This window comes from Camelus dromedarius, chromosome 15 (genome assembly GCF_036321535.1).
Source record: "Camelus dromedarius isolate mCamDro1 chromosome 15, mCamDro1.pat, whole genome shotgun sequence".
NCBI lineage: Eukaryota > Metazoa > Chordata > Mammalia > Artiodactyla > Camelidae > Camelus > Camelus dromedarius.
The window spans coordinates 41720620-41740467 of record NC_087450.1 but is presented as its reverse complement, the minus strand read 5'-3'; the positions used below and the strand labels follow the sequence as shown (position 1 = coordinate 41740467).

At 33.8% G+C, this 19848-nt stretch overlaps 1 protein-coding gene across 8 annotated transcripts in view; it reads right to left on the bottom strand.

The window, feature by feature from the left end:
• MEMO1 (mediator of cell motility 1) overlaps positions 1 to 19848 on the bottom strand; it is a 116515-nt gene that overhangs the window by 19659 nt on the left and 77008 nt on the right. For 5 of the 8 annotated variants that reach the window (XM_064494627.1, XM_031466814.2, XM_064494626.1 and 2 more), the window contains 2 exons: positions 10775 to 10917; positions 2618 to 2694 (listed from right to left, as the gene is read on the bottom strand). In XM_064494627.1, coding sequence (XP_064350697.1) covers positions 2618 to 2694; positions 10775 to 10917 — 220 coding nt within the window. Of the gene's footprint in view, positions 1 to 2616; positions 2695 to 5686; positions 5987 to 10774; positions 10918 to 19848 lie in introns of those variants that run through there. The other 3 variants (XM_031466813.2, XM_064494629.1, XM_064494628.1) reach the window with 2 other exon arrangements.

Below are 19848 nucleotides of genomic sequence, written 5' to 3'. Positions count from 1 at the left end.
CATCCACTCTGTTCCTCTCTTTGACCATCACCACCCCATCCATTGTCTAAATTACCATTTCTCATCTGGATCAGCAAACTGGTCTACTCATTTTTCCTCTGGCCTTCCTCCAACCTATTTGTTGCACTGCACCTCTATAATCTACTCAAACACAATCTGATTTTATCCTTTCCTATTTAATATCCTTTAACCAGCCTGTTCTAGATTCTCTAGCCTCATTTCTCACCACTCCCCCATCCATTCATCCACTGATTCAATAAATATGTACGCCGAGCACCGACAGGCTTATCATCTAGTCGGGGACGTTATCATCAACAAATCAACAAATAGTAAGTCACACGGTAGTAAGTACTAAGAAAAAAAAAATAAACTAGGGAAAGTCATAGAATAACTGTTCACCACAGGGGTGTAATGGAAAAAATTGTGGGCACATTTTTGAGTTGTCCCAATAGTCAGAAGATGCTGTTGAGGGATTTAGTGAGTGGGGTCCAGGGATAGTCCCACACAAAGAACTGTTCTCTTCCCATAACATTTCACATGTCCATGTATGTGAAAAACCTGCTTACAGTTACCTACACCCTAACTCCATTTTACATACAAACACAAAGAAGTTTTGCATGATTTTAATATACAGTAGATTTCCTGGGAAAAGAACTATCACATAAAGAAAGGGAAGACTGTACTTTGTTTAGTTTACAACTTTACTAATAAAATTGTTCACCATTTTGGAAAATCAAGTTACCCAGCAATGTAACTTAGTGAGTAATAAATGTTAAACAGCTGTTTAAGTTTGTATGCAGCTGTTATGTTAATGACACTATACGTAAGCATCAACTACTTCATTGTCTCTTCTAATACTTGGTGCCTAGGTATTTACACTATTAAACACATATTAATTTATTATAAATTATTTTCCTTTTGTTTCTTTCTCAGATTACAATCTGTGTATTCATTTAATTCAATTATGTATGTAGGAAGATTATATTCACTAGTTCATTAACTTGAAAAGTATTTTTTGAGCACCTACTTAGATTCCAATTGCTATTTTAAGCACTTTGGATATATTAGTGAACAAAACAAATCTCCTTATGTAAAAAATAAAGTGGAACATCGTAAGGAGGATTGGGAATGCCGAAAGGGTGGAGTGTAGGATGTAAAATTAAATTGGGTCGTCAGTAGGTCTCACTGGGAAGATGAAAACTGAGCAAAGTCATAAAGTGAGACACTCAAAAATGTAAAAAAGGACAAAAGCCCTAAGCTAGGCACATCTACGCATTATTAGTAAGGATGCCAGTGTGTCCACAATGCCTCCTAAACCTCTGACATCTCTTGTATTTTAGTAGCTTCTTTCTAAGTCTGTTCGATAACTAGACTGTAAGATCCATTAAATCAGAGAGCATGTTTTCTCTTCTTAGCAGCTTCAACACTTCACATAGTGCCAGACACACAGTAGACATTCATTAACCATTTGCCATATGAAGAAAATAAATAATATAGAACCAGAAAAGTTTTCTGAGGCAACTGAGAACTAAACCTCAGAAAAATAAATTAGAAAGAGTAGCCAGAAAAGAATCACCTAAAATGACAACATAATAAAGCTTTAGGAAAAGTCAGTGAATTAAAATCCAAACAAAATTCCAAAGGTTAAAGTATTAGGCCATAATTGAATTTTAAGTAACAAGACAAATTTAAATATGATAAAATCTCTGAGGTAACTAAATTTGCATTTATTCCATTTGGCTTTTAATAAAATACATTGCTCAACATAATCTACCTATAGTTTCAAATCCAATTCCTTACTTACTAAAACATTGTATCTACTTTAGACTAAATATTCTTGTACTAAAAGATATACGTAAGACTTTTTACACACTAGTAAAGTTGATTTTAACAGATCACAGACTTAAAGGCTGATAGAGTTTAAAGACAATTTAGAGACCAAGTCTCTCATTTTAGAGATGGCAAACTGACTACAAAATGGAAATGATCTTTTGAAGGTGCTAGATCTAATACTCTGTTTATGAGTAGATGCCAAAATGATTTCTATGACTTAAATATTAAATATTACTTGGAACATTAAATAATAAATATTAAAACAAGTACTATGACTCCGATACTACCTGAAGGAAAATTCAACAAGGTCAATGGCTACTGTACTCCTGGGCTAGAAAAAAATATAATCATATTTTTAAATTCTGTATTTAAAACAAACTCAGGTTTAAGAAAAATCTAAATGGCCAAAAAATAGAATTAGATAATAAAATAAACTAAGAATTTGCTACAGTTGTTTCTGCTTAACAATAAATAACAGCACTAGTACCCTGCTATCCCTAAATTTGAGACACTCGCCCAAATAATACCTAAAAGCTATATCTAATTATTCAAAGTATAATTAATCAAATAAAATTAAGCTGAAGGAAGTTGCTACTAATCGAACAGGGATTATTTTTACACTCAATATTCACATGATTACAAAATTTATTTTGCACATTTAGTTAAAGATAGGGAAATAATTATTAGCCCATTGCATATTTCAACATATTAAGTCTTGAATCACTAATCTGAAGTTAAAGAAAAAAATCTTACAGCATTAAAACCCCACACCTGAAGGACTTACCATTTTATCTAGATGTTCAATGGATCTATAAATCTCCCCCTGGGATTCATCATAGTAACTGTAACGGAACCTTTGACCTTGAAACAAATATCATGTACAAAATAAAATAGGGAAAAATTAGAAGCTAAAAAGAAAGCAAGCGCTTACCAAATAATTTCAGTTCTCATCGAAGGCAAAGCCCAGCTTAAGCCTCTGAGAGAATCATTCCCAAGAGCCCTTGTACATAAAAATAAAAGGCATATTTGGGAAGGTAGTAAAGAAATGATACAGCACCAGTGTTTTATGATGTTAAAAACTATTTCAAACTGTAAAACCTTAAAGTCACGAGCAATACAAAACACTAAGGAAACAAAACAGCTTAAAAGTTAGAAGCATTGTTAAACATATTATATCAGTCTATAATGGAAAGTAAACCCAAAGGATATGATTCAAGAAAATTTGGCCCAAAGAAACTATCTCAATGTAACAAATCAATGAAAGCTTAGCTTTTGCTGCACAAATGCAACGATTTGATCTCTATTTCCGAAAAAAAGAACGTAGGTCAGAGATATATGCATATGTAGTTTGTGTGATGGTTATGACCTCGACAAAAAAATTTCTGATTTTTGCAAAACTTTCTACTTGGAAAAGGATCAATGCAAGTTCCTTAAAGTGACGGATACACAAAATTGTAAATATAACAAATAGTCCTACTCTGATAACAAAATGTCAACAAGGAAGGGTATAAGCACATAACATTCAACGTTAGGTATTCTCCAAAGGACAGAAAGGGTTAAATAGAAAAAGTTTAAAAAGAAGGCAGAAAACCAAAGGCTCAGGTGATAAATTCTGCTATAGTCATATGAAAGCCAGAAGTGAAACATATTCATAATTAATTGCAGATTACTACTCAACTGATTGTTACATTTCAGATATATCTAAACCTATTTTCCATCATTACTTTAATGTTCCTTATTTTTAAAGATTCACCAAAATGCAACTGTAAAGGTATTAGAGTACCCTAACCATGTACACACACACTATGTGCCTTGTGCTTCAGTTTCAGAGCAAAGTTCACATATCCAATTATTATCCTTGCATCTGAGGAGATGGGTTTCTTTGGCTGGATAATTATGATTTTTAAGTTTTCTGTTTATCTTACTAAAAAAAGTCTTATAAATAATCAGCCATGCAAAATTATAAAACTCTTTTGATGTCATTTTTCAGAAAAACCACACATCGCAGTTCTTAACATTTCTTTAATTTGTTGACGTTGATCATCTTTGATGGTCACCTTTCTACAATATGCCATATTCCTTTAACTTTCACATATTAACTTTTCACATACATTAACATGTACAACTACTCAATGTGGCAGTTCTTATTTTCCCCTAAGAGCCATTTCTACATCAATATTGCATCTTACAATTCATGATATCCCAAAATCAAGCCATCAAGGGTTCTGAGACAATTATCTGCATTCTGAATATAACAATCTTTTTTTGTAAACACTGAAGATTACTGCATGTTGCCATAACTATATAATCCATTACAGTCGTTGCACTAAAAAAATTCTTAAAACACTGACAATTCATCACTCAAAGCCCCTACATTAAATAACTCATCAGACATTTCCTTCAAAATTTTGAGTTAGGTATAGCTTTGTTTTTCTTTAAAGAATGTATGTACTTTCTTCTATCTAACAATGAGAACTATATAATTCACCCTATTTTTCCTATTTGCCAGACGGCTGTCAGAAAGCTCAAAGCCAAATCTAAAGTTTGTCACAGTAACTTAGTGATTCAACTCAATGGCACTAGATTTCTACTTCTATTTCAAAGTTCCAAAATCTTTTGTTAAAATGAGTAAACAATTAAAAAACTAATCTTAGACCAGACAATTCTAACTCACTAACACTAGTGTAAGAGTAATACCCTTGGAAGAAATCAAGATGAATATTCTTTGAACCTAAACTGCTTCAAGTTTATATTAACACATTCTCTTTTTCTTGCTTCTGGTGATAACTGTTAGTTTTAGTTGTCAATAATCCCTGTGACCTGAACATGATTGTCTTATCTGAAGACTGCTACTCTCAAGTACAAAGAAAATTCATGTACTTTATGATAGACATTTGCTACTCAAAAGTCTTTTCTGCTTACTTCCAAGTTCAAAGCTGCTGCTTCAAATAGGTGAAGTTGGTCAAAACGGCCTTAATCATAAGTCAAAAGTATAATTATATTTTAAAATGCTGCCTTGTTCATATGAACCATTTTCAACATAACTTTCACTTAAAAACTACTTCTGAAGTAAGAGAGTACACAGAATGTTTAAAATACTAAATCAACATGATTTAATAATGATAAAGTACAGAGAATATCAATAAGCAAATGTTTAATACTTTACTATCTACTTTTTACTACTCTTTAGTTGTCACTTGGCATTTAGTAAGTGAAGAACTGAGCAGAAATATTTGATAAGCTCTGTAGAATTTATCAGTTAAGAAGCTAAATCCACACTCACGTAACTACTAAACTGAAAAAATATCTTACTTATAACAGTTCAAACTGTCTCATGATAATATTTTTAACTATTCGAATATTTCAAAATTACTTGAGTAATTCATTCTGGTCGATATACTTAAAGAAAGCATCTAATCTGAAGTAAAGAGCTGCCATCATCTAAGCCTAAAGGTATATATGTACATCTGAATGAACATATGTGTGTGCATGCACAAACACACAACTTCAGTTAAACAATACTTTGAATTTGTTTTCAAAATCTCTTTTCTTTGTCTCTAATTATTAAAAAATAAAGTTTATCAAGATTTTGTTTAATAAGAAATAAAAGAAATGACAACACTAGCACAATATATTGCTCAAAAATGCATCTTTAAATATTGTTGATTTAAAATATATATGGTTTCATGTACCTCATTAGCAGACATACATTGTTTTACATTATTTCTAACATTCAGTAAAGCTTATGCCTCTAAACTGACAAATACAGTTGCCTATGTACCTGGAGAACTGGACTTGCGAACTTTCATAAGTATGAATAAAGCATATCACATAGTAAGAGAAAATTACTTACCTGAAACTTATCCTTTCAGAAGGTACACTGGGAAAATGGATTCTTTGAGCCCCTGTTTCAACTCCAAGTATGAGCTTTCTAGCTTTAAGAGCCATTGACACTGCCCCTAGGGGCAGCACAAGCTTTGGAACTCCCCTATTGAGTATGTCAGTAGTTTCTTCAGGTGCCTTCCCTCAGTTCTTTTCAAATTCAAAAGATGAGAGGAAAAATAACCCAAGAAAAAAATCCTGTAAAGCAGAAACCTTACTCTTTGAGGGAAGGAAGGTAGCTCATTTGTGAATCCATTCCAGAGCACGCTTTCTGAGAAAAAGAAATACAGGTAAGTAATTTTCCCATCTCCAAAGGTGACTGGTGATTAATGAGTGGATTCACAGAGTGTGGAGAATAAGCTCCAGGGATGTCTGTTTAACACACAACAATCAACTAATGAGGACAAACATAACAATGAATGATACAAGAACCAAAACTACTTTTGAAATACCTCAAAACAAAAGGTAAAAAAGTGTTAAATACCTCAATGTTAAGCTATACACTAGATTGCAGAAATAAACAATGAGTTTAGAAAGTTGTTCTATAAAGTTCTCAAAAGATCAGTCAGTAAGACAGACTTTCAGACATATGTCCAGTAAAAACTATACTGTTATACATTTACTTAATCACTTTATATATTAAAACTTTTTCAAATAGTACAGTTAAACCTCACAACAACCTGTGAGATAAGATTATTAGGCCATTTTATACTAAGGACCTAAACTGGGAGCATTCATAATTAAAATCACTGCCAAAGAAAAACATGTATTTTATAAAGAAAATATTATCTAAGTAGCATCAAGTAAGGTAATTTTTATAAGCAAAATACTATAATCCTTTCATTCTGGATTCTTAGTTATAATGCAAAAGTACTGGCTTTCTCTCAAACTTGCAAAAGATCAAAGACCTAAATATGTGAAATCAGTATGTACAAATATTTGAGAAGACAAATATGAAAGCTTGAATAAGATACATCTCAGGAATTAGCTAACTTGCACTCAAACCAATTTAAATATTTAGAAAATAGTAATACCCTCACATCCAAGAGACTAACAGGAGGGAAGAAGCGTATGCATGAATAATCACCTGTTAATATACATAAAACCAGAAATCTGAATAAAGATATAAACTTCATAAATAGTGAAGGAGAATGCCATTTTTAATAAGTGGCACATATTTATAAAAAAGAAATTATATAAACCTAGACAAATGTAAGTTTATAGATAAAAGTACCAAATTACTGAAGTGACTGTAGAATAAACTTTATTCACATTTTAACAAAGTAATATAACTTATCACTAATATTTACCAAATAAATTTATTGAAATTGATTTGAACTTAAAACCACCATAAAAGGAAAATTAAATAGAAGCATAAATCTGCTTTTAAAGAATCAATTTCTGTTAGATCCAGTTTCATTTAGAAACTTCTTAGAAGTTAACTGAGAGTTATGTTAATGAAAGGTGTCAATAATTGGAATTTGGAAATATAAAGTTCAGGGAGATCAAGAAAACACAAATACTAACAGTCTACATGGAGAAGAGCAAAAATGAAACTTAGGAAAATAGAATAAAAATTCTACTAATTAAAAAAACTAAAAAAGGTCCAAACAAAAATTCTCTTTATGAAGCCATCCTATAGGATGTGGAACTTGGTAAGTACACAAATTATGGGGACATTACTTAACCATGGTAAAAGTGAAATACTAAAAGCAAATGTCCTTTCACTTAAGCCACTCTTCCTGATAGTAGCAGGAAAGGTGAAAAGAAGTATAATCAAATATTACCAGGGGAAACATCATCATATTGGGCTGACTAATTATAAAATAAAAGGTAGGAACTGAGATGCAGGAGATGGGGGCGGAGGGTAGGATTCAAATGAAGAGACAGAGAAGGCACAATAAAATCTAGGTTCCCAACTCTCCCTTTGCGTGTCTCACCCAAAAAGAAAACTTGAGAGTATTTTAATCTTTCTACTTTTTATCTAATATCTCTTTCAAGTCTAAGTAAGAGCTAAATGAGATCTTAAAGATAAACGTCTTTAAAGCAAAACACCCTGTCAAGGAAAAAAAAAAAAAAAAAGAAGTCGTCTGGTAATGGACATTGGCTAATAAATAAGGCTGACAAGGCAAACCCTTTTAATTATACACATGTGGGTCTCCCAACTGTCTCTATCACCAATTTTCTTACTTTATTTTTCACAGAAGCTGGACATTACATAAAAAGAAATGCCCACTAGAAATGAAAAATGTCACCATTACCAGTACTTTACCATATTATTCAATAAAAACAAGAACAAAAAACTCCACTACATATATGAGTAATATGTCAACCGTACCATAATCAATTAAGTTATTTTTCTTCAAAAATCAGCTATTTAGAAATTTGGAATGCGTTAAGAACCTAACTCAATGAAACTTTTAAGATCTCTGAGTACTTGAGGAAATGAATCCTTCCTGTGAAATGATTTAGAGTTCAGTGTTATCATTACTTTGGTGTGGTAAAATCAACTTGTACAGCACCTTTGAAAAGAGAAGTATTATCTTTGTGAGAAAAAGCTAGATTTTTGAGATGGAAATACAGAACTCATTAATTTAGGAAAGATGACCAATGCCCTTACAGCATGAATTTGAAAAATATGAAACTTAATTTCTAAGTAAAGACAGTTTAACCCATAACTAGCCAATGATTCCTATTATTTCAATAGGCATGTAGAACAGAACATGAAGCTTACTTTACAAGAAAGACAGTTACTATTGTAGAAAGGAGTCTACCAAGTTTGGAATAGTGTCCACCTAACACTTTCCACCTACTCCCATACCTCCATCAAATTTCCTAACAAGAATTATCACAGTGCTTTCTGTAAGTACAAACAAAGCACTTAATGAGTATTGTTAGTGATAGTGATACTAAAAAAAAAAAAAAAACTTGGAAAAGTTCTATTACTTAACCAGCAAATGTAAACACAAATATGTTTTAGTCTCTACATGATTCCCATAAGCTAACATTATCAACCTTTGGAAACTCTGAGTTCTATCTTGCAATTTAAATTCCAAGATTTTCAAGAAATAAGGAGATCAAACGGCCTAAATTACTTTTTTGAGGATTTAGGTAGAATATACAACAAAATTTTTTTTCTCTCTCAACATTGTACTTAAATATAGTAGTAGACTAGAATTTGTTTGCTTTCTCATCATCAGTGGGGTAAAAAGTCTACATAAAAGAGCAATATTAAAACATCTACTCATATTTTATATGGATTTATGTTATGGTTGCACATGATGCCAACCTAGAGGGAGAGCCTGGTCGCTGAAGAACAGTATCAGGGGAACAAACTATTTAAATCATAGACTGATTTAAAATGATTCATTAGAGCCTTAAAAATGAAGAAGGTACGGGCACATGCTTCAAGAATTTTTAACTTCTAAAACATATGGACATACTTCATTATCAGCACAAATTCATACCACTAAGAAAATGAGTCCTTTTTTCAATAACGATACTCTCTAGTTATATTACTAAACTTCAAAAATCCCAAGAAAAGAACTCTTTTCAAGTATCAACCTACTCAGGTCTAACTAACATACTTATAACCATAAAAACAAAACAAAACAAAACAAAACAAACAAACAAAAAAAAAACTTCTGCCAAAGGGAGCAAACAAAATAGCTAATAGAATTTGTTATTAAAGAATCCTGAGAGCCTTTTAAGGAGTTTGGCAAAGCAGCACAGGTACCTGCATACCCTGAACCAGGGCTTCCGAACCTAAGCACCACTGACATTCAGGGCAGGATAACTCTTTGATGTGGGGGACTGTCCTGTGCATTGCAGGATATTTATTTAACAGCTTTCCTGGACTCTACTCATTAGAAGCCAACAGCATCCCCACCTCAGCTGTAATGATCAAAAATGTCTCCAGGCATTTTCACATGTCTCCTGAGGGGGTAATCAGCCTCAGCTAAGAAATCAGTGCCTCAAACAGAAACACTTTTCTATACCATTAGGGAGACGTTCTCCTGAACTGAAATCTCAAAGCCACTCACAGCATAGCAAGAGGTAAGAGAAGAAACCAGCCTAACCAGGCCCATTAAATGTTGAATCGACTTTAGCAATTAATGAGTAAGACAGGTAAAAGCCAGGGCTCCCTGTATTTCCTATATCTCATGAAGGATGTTTTCCTGGCCATTTTAGCACTGTATCTTGAAATTTATGGTCTTGAGCCTCATGTTTTCGCCAAAATCAAATAACTGAAGAATGAACAAATATTGGCACCCTTAAACCGTAAATAAATATATCAAAGAGTATTCCTAAAAGGAATAGGACTCAGAAATATTCTACAACAGTAATGGATAAATGAGAGTAAAATGTATGCAAAGAATTCAAAAAACAAAATTTCCTAAAAGAGGCATCCATAAACGTCTCACTTGATGATCGATTCACTGTGAAGCTTCCATATTCTTTTAATTCACAATAGTAACAACAATCTCTCAGGAGTCCCTACCCTTATGAACCATTACTAACGAAGACCAGAGCGCTGACAGCTAGCATGTTGCAATCTCTGGAGGGTAGCTCTAAACTCATGGCAACTATGGGCAAAAATTAAGCACCAAAGGGGAAAAGGAAAGGAAAAAAGACTAATTACAAAAAAGGAAATGTGGAAAAGGACTGGCATAGCACACAGTGCTCTTCTATATTCTACAGAACATTTGTTTTATCCACCAGAAGACTAACTTCAGAGAATCTACCACACAACTCTACCTGGAAATGGGGTTAAAAGAACTTAACTTCCACTAATCTAAGTGTCTAAGCAAGGATGCCCTCACAGTGTGAATCCAATTATACCAGTCGCCTTTGGAAATGTGTCCATAATTCCCTATTACAATCTCATCCTTTTTGAATGACCAAAAGACTTTTTTATTCACCTTTGAACATCGTTGCTAAAAGTAAAACTATTCAAGGAAAGTGATAAAGAACTGAAAATCAGAGTTTAGAAAGAAAAGATAAACTTTAACCTCAAGTATATAATAACTACCATGATATGTTAAAATCTAGAACTTACCCCAATGGCAGAAATCAGAAGAAACCACAAAGAGATTACTAGGATCCGCTAGATATTTACTGAAGAGTTTTCCGAATTCCTGTTCTTTTGACTCACTCAGAGCTCCAACCAGTACAGGAATAATGGTAAACTCATCCTTATGGCTTAAAGAAAACAGAAAAAAAAAAAAAAAAAGTCATTTAAGAAGTCTAAGAATAAAAATAGTTTTCCAATGTGTTGGCACTAAAAAGTGGAACATTTATTAATAGTGGAAAGGATAATATACATAATAGTGTTGATCTCTTAAAATCTATAAATTGATGTTTAAAAGACCGTTTAAAAAGATGAGAGGTACAGAATACTAAACATATCTCTTTAAATTACAGAAATGTACAGTATGCTTTATTAGATAAACAAAGCTATTTTACTACGAGGTATAACGATATCCTCACACGTAAGAATAAGCCCATCAGACCATCACCAAGTCAAGTCTTCTCAACTATCCATAAAAGCTACGATCATCTGCCCAATGCTTCCACAATTTTAAAAGAGAATAAAATTCTTCCTTACTTATTTTAACTCTATTCTAATATAAACACCACCATTTCTGGCACTTGTTCTATAAACCTGCTAAGTGACATCTACAAAATTTATCTGGGCTCCCGGAAGATTCACCAACTGCACTTTACACCTATACTAATAAACAGGTACAGCACAGTCTGAAGACACACTCGAATTTCACTGGCATCTAGGGTGGACACAGAATTCAAGGAAGCAGATACTAACTTCTAGCAGCAGGAAAAACACCACGCCCATCCACAATGTTTATGGCATATCCACAAGTCCCTTTTTCACTCTACAGATTGAAAGATTTATGGAAAAGGAACAGAGCAGATTAATTACAAATAACTGTGACGGGCTACAGAAACAGATCTTTTAAGTATTTCAATGTGCTGAAATTTTCCTTCCTTCCATATATTCAATATTATTTATATTCTATATGGTCCCAGATTTGGAATTTGAGGAGCATGGATCATATGTTTGTTGGACTTGTTCTGAAAAGGACTTTCTTTTAAAAAATCACCATTATAATAAAAGCTCTTAAATATGATAATCTGGCACTTAATTGATGTAGGACAAACAGAATTCATTAAAAGGGTCTTTAAAAATACTAAGTTTAAGTATTATTAAAATAAATGTTAGCCCAGCTTCATAAAGCTAAATTCAGGGCACCCAAGCGCCTCCCCCAAAAAGGCCCCCTTACCCTTGTCAATTGCGAAATAAACAGATCATACAGATCTCCAGTCCCTCTGCAATGCAGGGGCTTCTTGGGCAGAATCTGCATCTATGGAGTAAGAAAAAAAGAGGAAGCTGGCAGAGGAAGCTGCCATGGAATATCTCTTTCTCTGACTCTTACCAGTTTGCATAACAACTGCATGAATGAGTAGGGGCTCTTAAGTAACTTAAGAGTGATTATCATTTGGAAGAAAAGAATCTGAGCTCTAGTAAAAATTCAAGAAGAGGGTTATGAACTGTTCTTACTTCAAGTACTATGTACATAAATAAATACACTAAGATCACTGAAGAGTCTGTCAGTTGTTATGGCACAGTAGGGAAGCAGGTATATAGAATATAAAAAAACAAGAAGCCAGAAGAAAGGGGCTCAAGTACTGCCTCCATCACATACAAATAAACGGTGAGAGCACAGGTAAGTCACTAACCTAAAAAATCTACTTCCTTATTTATAAAATGATCGTAATTACAATACCTATTTCATAAAACTGCTACAAAGTTGAGGAATACTATGAGAAAAGTACTTTGTCAATATTATGTGGCTCACTTGGAAGAAATAACATGTCAACTCTCCACAAGAGCCACCACACCATTCAATTAACCTGAGTTTGAGCTACCTATACAGAGGTGAGTCTCATGCCACTTAGAAATCTAAGCTTTGAGTCAAGATTCAACCATCCACCCTTTGTCACTTCTCTTTTTTAAAAAATTACCTATTATTCTCTATCCCCACAGAACATGGATTAGAGAAAAGAGCATTTGACTTTGAAATGTAACATTCTTAGGTTTTAGAATACAAGTTGTGAAGCTGGTCTTTCCTGATGAAGGAGTATAAGATTTCACCCTCAAAAAATAATTACAAAATTGGATAAAACTACCACCAAAAAAAAAAAAAAAAAAGGAGTGTTCTAGAAATCAACCAAAGGCCAAAATACAATGAGAAGAGTTGCCTCATGAAAGATAAATGGAACTTCATGGGAAGAACACTGGAAGTCTGGCATCTTACCAGGAACTGCCCCTAGCCCCTCCCCTGCTCCACCAACATTATGGTGCAAGCAAGGTTGAGGCTGGCTGTGAAAACCAGCAGCTGCACTGCTGAAGGGGGCTGACTGTGATTTGGAGAAGAGCACAGAGCACAATACCCATACACAGCAGGAAACAGACAAACCTGCAGCCATTTTGTAGCCTGAGATTACCGTACCAATTGAGGCAAGCCACAAACCTGAGGACTACCTAGAAATTTAACAGGGAGATTCCAGAAAAGAGAGAGTCACAGAGGGACTTGATAAATTCACATATTCTGAGGAGAGAACTGATGCCCTCCACACAACCTGGCTGACTAGGAGGTAACACACGTGTGTCAATACGGCCCTAAGCTCCTCCAAAATACCAAGTAATTGGGAAGGAGAAAGCATGCACAAGGGAAAGTGGAGACCCAAAAGAGACCAAGCACAAGACTCACACACCTCTGGCTGACCAGAAACCTGCACGCATGTGCAGGGAGACAAGAGAAGACCCAGCAGAAAGTAAAGAAGGCAAACTTGAAAAAAGCCTGAACTTCAAATGTGTTCCCCAAAACACACAAAACCCACAAAGGGTAAAAGCCATACTGGCTTATGGTGTTTAAGCACAATCTTCCAACAAGGACTAGCTAAGCACTAAGCAATGCAAACACAGGGGCTGAATTCTAGAAAGCCAGGATGAAAAACATAAATAAGAATTTTTTAAAAGCTGAGGAGACACGTAAGTAGTCAAACCCTGTGGGAAAGACAGATTGTGCAGATAGAGTCCATGAAAGTTAACTTTAAAAAAGTGAATTAACAAAACAACCACAACTACCACTACTACTGCCTGCAGAAAAAATAAAGTCAGAATAAAGTTGCTATTTTACTATGTAAAAAGTCCAGTTTCAAGAAAAAATTGTAAGCCAAAGAAAAAGGAAAGCCAATTTTCAGGAGAGGAAAAAAAAAAAGAGAGAGAGAGAGAGCCAATAGCAGCTGTATCCAAGTGGGACCAGATATTAAACTTAGCAAAGATTTTAAAAGTTATTATAAATATGTTCAAAGAATCAAAGGAAACTACTATGCTTAAATAAGTTTAATGTATACATACATATATAATAACAATGACTAAATAAATAGCAAAATCAACAAAGAAATGCAAACAATTAAAAAGAATCACATGGAAATTTTAGAATTGAAAAGTATAACAAGTGAAATGAAAAATTCACGAGATGGTCTGAAGAGGAGATTTAATATTACAAAAAGAATCAGTAAAGTTAAACATAAAATAAATTATCCAATCTGAAGAAGAGAGAAAAAAAGATTGAAGAAAAATGTACAAAACACTGGAGACTTGTAGACAACATCAAACTTACAAGGATGCACCCAATGGGAGTCCCAGAAAAGGTACAGTAAAAATAGAGAAAAAATAATGGCTGAAAACTTTCCAAATTTTATGAAAAACATTAATCTACAGATAAAAAAAAAATCAATAACCCAAAGTAAGATAAGTGAAAAGAAATTCTCAACCTAGATAAACCTTAATGAAACTGATAAAAAACAAAGACAAAGAGATAAATCTTAAAACCATCAAAAGGAAGATGAGTCATTACTTACAGGATAGCTTTTTCAACAAATGGTACTGGGACAATTGCATATGAAAAAAGTGAACTCAGACCTTTACCTCATACCATACACAAAAATTCACTCAAACTAGATCACAGACACAACCATAAACTAAAATTGTAACACTTCTAGAACAGGGCTCAGCAAACATCTTTTGAAATGGGCCATAAAGTAAATATTTCAGGTTTTCTGGGCCATACACTTCTGTAGCAACTACTCAACTGTCACTGTAAAGAGAAAGCAGCCACAGACAATAAGCAAATGAGTGGGTGTGGCTATATTCCCGTAAAACATTACAATAACAAGCTGTGGGACAGCTATGACCTCCAGGCTGTTGTCCTTTGCTGATCCTGTTCAAGAAGAGAAAAAGTTTGTGGCCTTGGGTTAGGCAAAGATCTTTTAAATATGATACCAAAAGCAGAAGCCATACAAGAAAAAAAAAGATAAACTTAAAATGTTTGCTCTTCACACATCTAGGGTCAATTAATCTTTGACAAACAAGGCAAGAATATACAATGGAGAAAAGACAGTCTCTTCAGTAAAGTGGTGCTGGAAAACATGGACAGTTACATGTAAATCAATGAAGATAGAACACTCCCTTACTCCATACACAAAAATAAACTGAAAATGGCTTAAAGACTTAAACATAAGACAGGACACCATAAATCTTCTAGAAGAGAACATAAGCAAAACATACTCTGACATAAATTGTAGCAATGTTTTCCTAGGTCAGTCTCCCAAGGCAATAGAAAGAAAAAATAAACATATGGGACCTAATCAAACTTATAAACCTTTGTGCAGCAAAGGAAATCATAAACAAAACAAAAAGACAACCGACGGACTGGGAGAAAATATTTGCAAACAATACAACTGACAAGAGCTTAACTTCCAGAATATTAAAACAGCTTATACAACCCAACAACAACAAAAACCAAACAACCCAGTCACAAAATGGGCAGAAGACCTAAACAGACATTTCTCCAATGAAGACACACAGCCAGCCAATAGGCACATGAAAAGATACTCAATATCGCTAATTATCAGAGAAATGCAAATCAAAACTACCATGAGGTATCACCTCAGACCAGTCAGAATGGTCAACATTAAAAAGTCCACAAACAATAAATGTTGGAAAGAGTGTGGAGAAGAGAGAACCCTCCTAGACTGTTGGTGGGAATGCAATCTGGTGCAGCCATCATGGTAAACAGTATGGAGATTCCCAAAAAACTATAAAAAGACTTATCATATAATCCAGCAATCCCACTCCTGGCATATATCAGAGAAAACATAATTTGAAAAGATATACACACCCCAGTGTTCACAGCAGCACTATTTACAATAGCCTAGACATGGAAACAATCTAACTGTCCATCAACAGATGACTGGATAAAGATGTGCTGTACACACACACACAGAGGAATAGTACTCAGACATAAAAAAGAATGGAATGCCATTTACAGCAATATGGATGGACCTAGATATTATCATACTAAGTGAAGTAAGCCAGAAAGAGAAAGAAAACTACCATATGATATCACTTACATGTGGAATCTAAAAAATGACACAAATGAACTTATTTATAAAATAGAAACAGACTCAAAAGACATAGAAAACAAACTTACAGTTACCAAAGGGGAAGTCGGGGGGGGGGGGATAAATTAGGAGTTTGGGATTAGCAGATACAAACCACTAGATATAAAATAAACAAGAAGGTCCTACAGGATAGCACAGGGAACTATAGTCAATATCTTGTAATAACCTATAATGAAAAAGAATGTTTGTGTGTGTGTATATATATGACTGAATCACTAAGCTGTACAGTAGACACTAACACAACATTGTAAATCAACTATACTTCAATTTAAAAAAAAGTTTCTTCTTCAACAGACACCATTAAAAAAATAAAAGACAAGTCATATACAATGGGAGAAAATCTTTGCAAATCATATATATGAACAAAGAACTTGTATCCAGAATACACAAAATCTTTTACAATTCAGTAAAAGGATAAATTATCAAATTAAAACTATGGCAAAACTAGGGCAAAATATATGAATAGGCATTTCACAAAAGAAGATACACAAATGACTAATATGAAAAATTGCTCAACTTCATGAGTCACTGGAGAGATGCAAATTTAACACCATAATGAGGTTACACTACACATCTGTCAGAATGGTTGTAATAAAAAAGAATGACAATAACAGGTACTGGCCAGAATGTGGAGAAACCCTAACACACTGCTCCTGTAATATAAAATGGTGCTGCCACTTTGAAAAATAGTTGGGCAGTTTCTAAGAGTTAAAACACAGACTTATCCTACAACCCAGCAATTCCATTCCCAAGTATCTATTCAAGAGAAATGAAAACATATGTTCACATGAAGACATGTACAAGAATGTTTATAACATTATTCCTAATAATCAAAAATGGAAATGATCCAAATATCTACCACCTGGTAAACGGCTAAACAAAATTGGTATATTCATATAACTGAATAGCTATTTGGCAATAAAAAGGAATCTATTACTGATACATGCTACAACATGGATGATCTCGAAAACAGTACACTAAATGAAAAAAGCACAGACATGAAAGACTACGTTTTGTATGATTCTATTTAAATAAAATTTGCAAAAAATACAAATCTACAGATACATAAAGCAAATAAATGGTTACCTGAGGCTGAGAATGGGAGCAAAAGAACTGCTCTCAAATGGACACAAGGTTTCTTTTTCAGGTGATAAAAATGTTGTTTTTAAACTAGATTGCAAGAGTGTCTATACAACTCAATAAATTTACTAGAAATCATTGAGCTGTATTATTAAGTGCATGAATTTTACAGGATATAAATCATACTTCAAACTTTAATAAAACTGTTAAAAAAGAAGAAAATCTATCTTTGCCACTTGCAAACTGTGCTACCTGTAGCAAGGTACTTAAACTATCCTGAGCTTCAACTGTCAGAAAAAAAAAAGAATTACTAATACCTACCTTACAAAACTCTTGTGGGCACTTTAGTGATGCAGAGGAAAGTTTCAGCCCATCTGTTTCTGTTCTATACCCTAACCCATGCTTCAGAAAATTACTATATCCAAGATATGTAACAGACTAAAAAGAATTTAAGTCCCAGAACCAATAATGAAACACTCTCTTCAAAAACAGTATCACTGTATCACCAATGTTCTTAGTGGCACAGAGCACAAAAAGTCTAAATTCCAAGCAAAAATTCTAATATAAAAATATGAATTCTGTAGCTAATATTGTTCTATAGTTAATAATGCTGTATTGTATATTTGTAAGTTGCTAAGAGTAGATCTTAAAAGTCCTCATCACAAGAAATAAAAATGTGAATTCTAATATAAATGTTCTAATTGATAAGAAAACATAATTGGTGGTGTGGCAGTGGTATATAAATAACTGAAGCTTTAAAATTGATGAAATTTTAAACTAGAAGAAATACTGTATACAAATAGTTACTTGCTTATTCTGTGGCATTAGTTTGAATAATTTCTCCCCTGAATAACATTGATGAGAATTTTCTTTTCTATACAAATTCTTCCAATACCCCAATGATTTTAGAAGCCGTCCAGAGCTTCTCAGGTGAGAATTAAACAAATTATAAACAAGCCAGTCCAGAGAAAAATTATCCTTATCCCTGAGGTGCTGAAGCTATTGCCACAACAATATTAGTACATAATTTACTCTCCTCTCCTCTTTTTAGATAGAAAATATTTACAGAAAAAAAAAAGAGGACAAAACATGTGTAGATAAATATAAAAAAATCTTTACTCTGATAAAAATGAAATGCATCCCAATCTTCCCAAATGTCTTATGCTACCTCTTGCTCAACCGTTTCATGGTTATAGAAACTAAAATTGTTCCATTACAACCAACAAAGAACTTTTACTTATTATTACCGAAATACTCCATGTTCTATAATTCTAAAAAATGCTCTCTTCCTGAAGTATAGGTAATACTCAGAAGGAATCAATGTTCATGGAAAAGGGAAACTCAAATATATAAAGAAAGACAATGTTTGCTCTAAAATCTCAATAAATGACAACAAAAAAGACAAGACATATGCAGGAATACACAAATAACCGGGAGTATAAAAGTCACACAATAAGAACACATTTGAAAATAGCACTGCTCTTATGGCTGTCACGTAAGCTGGACAGGGGTAGAAAATTTCAATTTTCTTTTTATCTCCACAGACAAGCCATTCCAATCTGTTAAAGAATAACTACACAAAAACATACCTTACTTTTCTGTGACCATTTCTAATATCTGAAGACCTGGACTGAAGCCACAATCAGAAAGAAAAGGAAAATTTTAAGATCTAGTACAAACCTAAGCTGTAACAAAGGTTAAGATGGCATTTAAAGCAAGTCCAAAAGTCAGAAAGTTCGAAATGGCAATATGGCACCCTGGAATTTGGAAAACAGAATGGGAATTTTGCAAGAGAGTTAACACAGAAGATCTGTTGCTGCAGTCTTTAGAATGGCCTGCTTGTAAGACTGGCCCTTCGCCTACACCTAGGAACTTGGCTTTTGCCAACATTCCTTATGTTGATTAACGTTGTTTTACCCTCTTGGGACACTGTACCAGCTTATCTAGACTATTTATAAATTATGTGATTATGGTAAACACCTGCTTTCCTTCCGGGAGTCTGGAATTTCAGTAGCTGTGACTAGTCACACAGGCAGAAAGTGCCTACATGACTTGCCCCCAGTAAAAATGCTGGCTTTTGAATCTTAAAGCAGGATTCCCTGGCTAAACACTGTACATGTGTTAACAGTGCTGGAGGATCCACATTCTATTCAACACACCCCTATGGGAGGGAGAATGTTGGAAGCATGCACTTGGATTCTGCCAGATTCTGCCCGACACGTCTTTTTTCCCTTGCCAGTCCTGCTGTGCATCATATCTTTTCCACTAAACCACAGTCATGAATACAACTGTTGAGTCCTTCTAGTGAGTTTGCAAACATTAGGCTGCTTGTAGAACCTTTGAAACAGGCGTTAAAGGCATGGTGACATAAAGGAATCATAATTGCAGAGTTTTAGAGAGCCCTATAAGGAAGAATTTCTCTCATCTTTTCCTCTTAATCAGATCCACCTTCAACAACAGGGACATGCACATTTATATTTTATGCAGAATATTCTGACTGTG